This window comes from Phyllopteryx taeniolatus, chromosome 5, assembly GCF_024500385.1.
Source record: "Phyllopteryx taeniolatus isolate TA_2022b chromosome 5, UOR_Ptae_1.2, whole genome shotgun sequence".
Lineage (NCBI taxonomy): Eukaryota > Metazoa > Chordata > Actinopteri > Syngnathiformes > Syngnathidae > Phyllopteryx > Phyllopteryx taeniolatus.
Window position 1 is genome coordinate 4,155,824 of NC_084506.1, and position 6,000 is coordinate 4,161,823.

General features: G+C 42.0%; 1 protein-coding gene across 8 annotated transcripts in view; it reads right to left on the reverse strand.

Annotated features, from left to right (window-relative positions):
- Nucleotides 1–6,000, reverse strand: part of adat1 (adenosine deaminase tRNA specific 1) — a 28,587-nt gene that overhangs the window by 22,067 nt on the left and 520 nt on the right. For 7 of the 8 annotated variants that reach the window (XM_061772700.1, XM_061772697.1, XM_061772701.1 and 4 more), the window contains 2 exons: nt 3,008–3,076; nt 369–423 (listed from right to left, as the gene is read on the reverse strand). In XM_061772700.1, the coding sequence (XP_061628684.1) occupies nt 369–423; nt 3,008–3,076 (124 nt within the window). The remainder of the gene's footprint in view (nt 1–368; nt 424–3,007; nt 3,077–6,000) is intronic. The other variant, XM_061772698.1, reaches the window with a different exon arrangement.

The following is a 6,000-nucleotide window of genomic DNA, read 5'->3' on the forward strand; positions in this document are numbered from 1 at the left end:
CACTTATGAGAGAGTTTGATGTAGATCTTGACCGGCTTGCACAATCCTGACCTCAACCCTATAGAACACTTATGGATGAATTAGAGCGGAGGACTGAGAGGCCGGACTTCTTGTCCGTCAGTATGTAATCTCACAAATGCACTTCTGAAAAAATGGTCATAAATTTCCATAAACACACTCCTAAAACCTTGTGGAAAACCTTCCCAGAAGAGTTTAATATGTTATAACTGCAGAGGATGGACCAATGTCATATTAAACCCTATGGATAAAGACTGGGATGTCAAATTCATATCTGAGTCAAGGCATGGGAGCGAATACCTTTGGCAATATAGTGTATCTAAACCACTCATTGTGTGTATAGTACCCACCTGATACACCCTCTTCTGGCAATGACTTCTGCATGGCTGTCATTGAGCACATCACCTAACGAGAGAAGAAACAAGTTATTTAATTTCATTAAACTCATAAAGCAGGGGTGTCAAATTGGTTTTCATGGCGGGCCACATCTTAGGGAGTCGTTTACAACTGGGAAACCCCATAAATTGATAATCACTAGGGGAATTACAAAATGCCAAAGATCCCGGTTTTGGGATTGGGATTGGATTCAAGTCCGGGCTCTGCCTGGGTCACTCATGGACATTCTCAGGTTGCTCCTGAAGCCACTCCTTTGTTATGTTGGCTGTGTGCTTTGGGTCATTGTCATGTTGGAAGGTGAAACGATGCCCTAGTCTGAGTTCCAGAGCACTCTGGAGCGAGTTCTTTTGAAGAATTTCTCTATATTTGGCAGCCGTCATCTTACCCTCTATGCGGACTAGTCGCCCAGTTCCTGCAGCAGAAAAACAGCCCCACAGCATGATGCCAACACCACCATGGTTCACAGTAGGGATGGTGTTAGCCAGGTGATGAACAGTGCCTCTTCTTCTCCAGATACGACGCTTGCAATTCAAGCCAAAAAGTTCGTTATTGGTTTCATCAGACCAGAGAATTTTGTTTCTGCAGGTCTGAGAATCCTTAAGGTGCCTTTTAGTGAGAAGTGGCTTCAGTCTGGCCACTCGACCATAACGCCCTGACTGGTGGACAGCGTTAGCAATGGTTGACTGTCTGGATGGTTATCCTATCGCCGCAAGGAAACACTGGAGCTCCGCCTTAGTGACCATAGGGTTCTTGTTTACCTTTCTGACCAAGCCCCTTCTTGGTCAAGCTTGGTCGGACGGCCTGATCTAGGAAGGGTCCCAAACTTCTTCCATTTCAGAATAATTGAGACCACAGTGCTTTTCATATATATATATTCAATATTATTTTTTTACAAAACTAAATAATTTTTAACTATTTCTTTGGACCTGATCGACAAATGACCTGGCCGATCTGTCCATTTTAAAAATCCAATGTAGCCCTTGAGCACAAAAAAATTGCTCACCCCATGCAGCCCAATATGATGTCATTTTGGCTTCCAAATTTTGACATGGATAAGAAACAATGCATATCCCATTTAATTTATTGTAGATTCATATAGACCGTTACATTTGGGTCTACAGACCATCCATCCATCGATTCATCCATCCATTTTCCAAACGGCTTATCCTCACTAAATCAATGACACATATATGTAAATAAAATTGTCTCCGCATTTACTCGTGCATCAATTGCTTCTCCTTTCTTCACATCTGCAGTAGCGTTTTTTTTTATTTTTTATTTTTTAAATTGAATATATTTTCATGAACGGCACTGTGAACGACTGATTAGCACATCTGCCTCACAGTTCTGGGGACCGGGGTTCAAATCCCAGCCCTGCCATTCCTCCTGGCAGATCATTTCCAGTTCTGTCAGGTTGGATGGTGAACGTTTGTGGACAGCCATTTTCAGGTCCCTCCAGAGATTTTCAATTGGGTTTAAGTGAGGGCTCTGTCTGGGCCATTCAATAACTTGAGTTGTTCTGAAGCCACTCTATTATTTTAGCTGTCTGCTTAGGGTCATTGTCTTGTTGGAAGGGGAACCTTTGCCCCAGTCTGAGGTCCTGAGCATTCTGGAGAAGGTTTTCGTCCAGGATATCCCTGTACTTGGCCACATTCATCTTTCCTTTGATTTCAACCAGTCTCATCAGACCGGAGAATCTCATTTCCCACCATCTTGGAGTCCTTCAGGTGTTTTTTAGCAAACTCCATCCGGGCTTTCTTGTGTCTTGCACCGAGGAGAGGCTTCCGTCGGGCCACTCTGCCATAAAGCCCCGACTGGTGGAGGGCTGCAGTGATGGTTGACCTTCTAGAACTTTCTCCCATCTCCCGACTGCATCTCTGGAGCTCAGCCACAGTGATCTTTGGGTTCTTCTTTACCTCTCTCACCAAGGCTCTTCTCCCCCAATTGCTCAGTTTGCCAGACAGCAAGCTCTAGGAAGGCTTCTGGTCATCCCAAACGTCTTCCATTTAAGGATTATGGAGGTCACTGTGCTCTTAGGAACCTTAAGTGCAGTAGAATTTTTTTTGTAACCTTGGCCAGATCTGTGCCTTGCCAAAAATCTGTCTCTGAGCATTTCAGGCAGTTCCTTTGACCTTATCATTCTCATTTGAATCTGACATCCAATGTGAGCTGTAAGGTCTTATATTGACAGGTGTGTGGCTTTCCTAATCAAGTCCAATCAGTATAATTAAACACAGCTGGACTACAATGAATGTGTAGAACCATCTCAAGTATGATCAGAAGAAATGGACAGCACCCGAGTTAATGAGTGTCACAGCAAAGTCTGTGTATACACATATGTATACATATATCTAGATAGATATATACATATATATCTATATCATCTATATCATTGTTGGCGGTCGCTGTTTTCCTGAGCCCCGACCGAAGTCAAGATTGTTGTGGATGATGTTTTATGCCGGCTACCCTTGGTGACACAACCCTCACCATTTATCCATTCTTGGAACCATCACTATAAATATTTACTGGCTTGTGCCCCTCGGGGCTGATTTAAGCAAATAAACAAACAATGAAATAAAACAAGCTCACACACCTTTGGGACTCATGGCAGTCTGTCCAATACACTTCGTCCCACTTCCAAGGGATACAACTTCTTTTTCAACTGAGAAATAAAGGTGATAGGTGATTAAATGAATAGTGGGTGTAAAATACCTGTAAATATACAAATGAGAAGATTTTTTTTTTTTTTTTTTAAAAGAAATACGATTATTTTTTTAACTAATTAAAATTTATGGAGCCCCTAAAGGACATGGAATATTTTTTAAAGTTTTGCTTTATCACAATAAGGGAAAAAGGTTCAAGCTATAAAAATACTTTTATGGCATTTATTTTGTGAAATGTTTGGACAAGGGACGTCCAGATCAAACTTTTTTCACTTCCGATCTGATATATTCCAGCCTTGAATTTTTAGCCAGGCCTCGAAGTTAACTTTTCAGGACACTTTGACACACTTGCCCGCAACTCTTCCCAAGTGCCCAAAAAAGTGCCCTAAAATGTTTGCTTGCCCTGGTCTGTCAAGTGCACTCAAATGTTTGTGTGGCTGTTTTAGAATTGCACCGGGCAATCAGGAATTGGTAAACTTCGAGCCCTGTTGGCTGATACCAATATCGGTCCAATCCGATTTTAGCAATAGGCATATAAAGTTTAATAAACTTTGACCCACAGTAGCTAAATTTCCACCGGCGCCCTTCAGGTTGACGCCGCCGGTGGTGGACGTTGTTAACCCATCTTCAGATGAACGTTCATATTTGTTTGGCAAAGTTTTAAGCCGGATGCCCTTCTTGACGCAACCCTCTGCATTTATCCGGGCTTGGGACTGGCCTACAGTTTGCACTGGCTTGTGTCCCCCCCATAGGGCTGCACTTTTTAAATCAGAACATGATCGAATAAAATTAAAAAATAATAATATATGGGAGTCGACACACACCTGCCACCATTGCAATTTTTAACTGCCCAACAACCAACAACACATGCATTGGGCCCTACAGAAACATTTTCTGCTTTATTCGCTCAAATTAGTACATGAAGAAGCTTTTTGCTGACCAGACTTAGTGATTGTGTGTGAGACACCATAGGACAGGGCTAATTTTGCCATATCCACTGCCAAAACAACAATAGTAACATCTGCAACTTACCACAAGGTGTTTTCTCAAGTTTGAAGTGGGATGAAATATCCAAGTTTGAGCAGTCACGATTTAAGAGCTGCATGATAAAGCTGTTTTTTTTTTCTGGTGTCTGTCTCCCCCCAAATGAGTCATTTTGATTGGCCCGCGAAGGCTATGTGCGCGGTCACTGCCTTGTGTCGTCCGATTGGTGAATTGGAGTCAAATGACATTGGTGATCCCGTTTGATTGGCGCAAGAGACACCCTATACGGAAGTCGAAGATGGAGTCTAAAAATAGACGCATATACACAAGAATGAATAAATAAAAGTAGCGAACGGCATGTTGATCATTGTAATGGAGCAAAAGTATCGATCCTTCACCTAAATCCTCAAGTAAAAGAAAAGGTACGGTGCATTTAAAGTACTCTGACAAGTATGGAAAATGTTACTGGAGTAAATGTAACGGAGTAGATGTAGCACGTTACTACCCACTTCTGCTAGAAGTGGAAATATTTCACCAAAAATGAGACCGGTACCACGTCCATCCTCCAATACAATAAAAGCACAAGTGAAATAGAAATGGTGAAACAGAGAAATGCTTAAAGGTCAGAGGAAGAAGATGTTAAACATGTTCTTGATAACTCAATAACCCCTATACAAACAACATCTGCCATTTCGAAGTGATTATTTATTAGATATGCAGCAGTTAAATCAATAAATATGATTCAGAATGCGCTTTCTGCTTTTTCTAGCGCCTTCCGGTCTTCGTATCTATCCGGCACTGTGACGTAACACTAGCCAAACAGCCAGTTACTACACTACTGCAAGGCGTGTATGCAGTTTAAAGTGACGAGTAGTGCGATAATCTGGGACAATGCTGATTGTGCAAATGTTGCAGACACTCCTCAATCAGTGTGCAAATGGGGCAGATGCTACTCTGGCATGAGTGGCCAGTATTGGTCAACAACAGATATGCAAATAGTGCAGCGTGGCGAGACTACTACAGTGAGTGCACGAGTAATGTATAATTGGCCCCACAGAAATGTGACAACAAAGTCAAGACAAAACAAATTGCAAGCATGTTGCAATAGAATTGTAGGTTAGCTGTTAAGAAGTTGATGGCAAGAGGGAAGAAGCTGTTGGAATGTCTGCTAGTTCTAGATTGCATTGATCTGTAGCGCCTACATGAGGGAAGGAGCCGGTGACCGGGATGTGGAGGGTCCAAGAAAATTGTGCACGCTCTTGTCTTAGATCTGGCAGCGTGCAAGTCCTCAAGGGTGGGCAGGGGGGTACCAACAATCCTTTCAGCAGTTTTGATTGTCCGTGGCAGTCAGAGTTTGTAGCCGACTCGCTGATGCCAAGTTCAGTTCGTTACTCCTATACGTCAAAATCCTCCTCCTCATATTCCAACTCGTTGCTCGCTATTGCGTATAGAGTGGAGCGGCCTGTGTTTGTCAACTGCAACATCACTTCTGGTAGCCCTTGAGTTGGATAGAGTAACCACACCCCGGTGTCTTGAGCTTCAGGTCTGTTCGGGGAGGGCTCAATACGTGTCATAAAAACCAAATTTTTAGCTAAACTATAGTTGAAAACTTGCTGGAAGTTACATGCATGTATTACATAACATATAAAGAATGCAAATATTAATTTTAACTGACCCCATAACATCTTTGTCATCTGACCTTTAAGGTTTGTGAACAATATTTGAGAGAAATATGCCTTTTGTGAAAATATAAAAAAAAAAAAAAAAAAAAAGTTCAATCTTTGAGGTCATCTCATGAAAAATGGGGGCAAAGCCAAAAGTGTTGCCTTCATCTTTTTGTAATATGCAAAAAACTGTGCCAAACAAATCATGTGAGTGACTCATGTGGTCACCCTGAAAGGACAAGCCGCAACTTGCAACAACAACATATATAAAAATA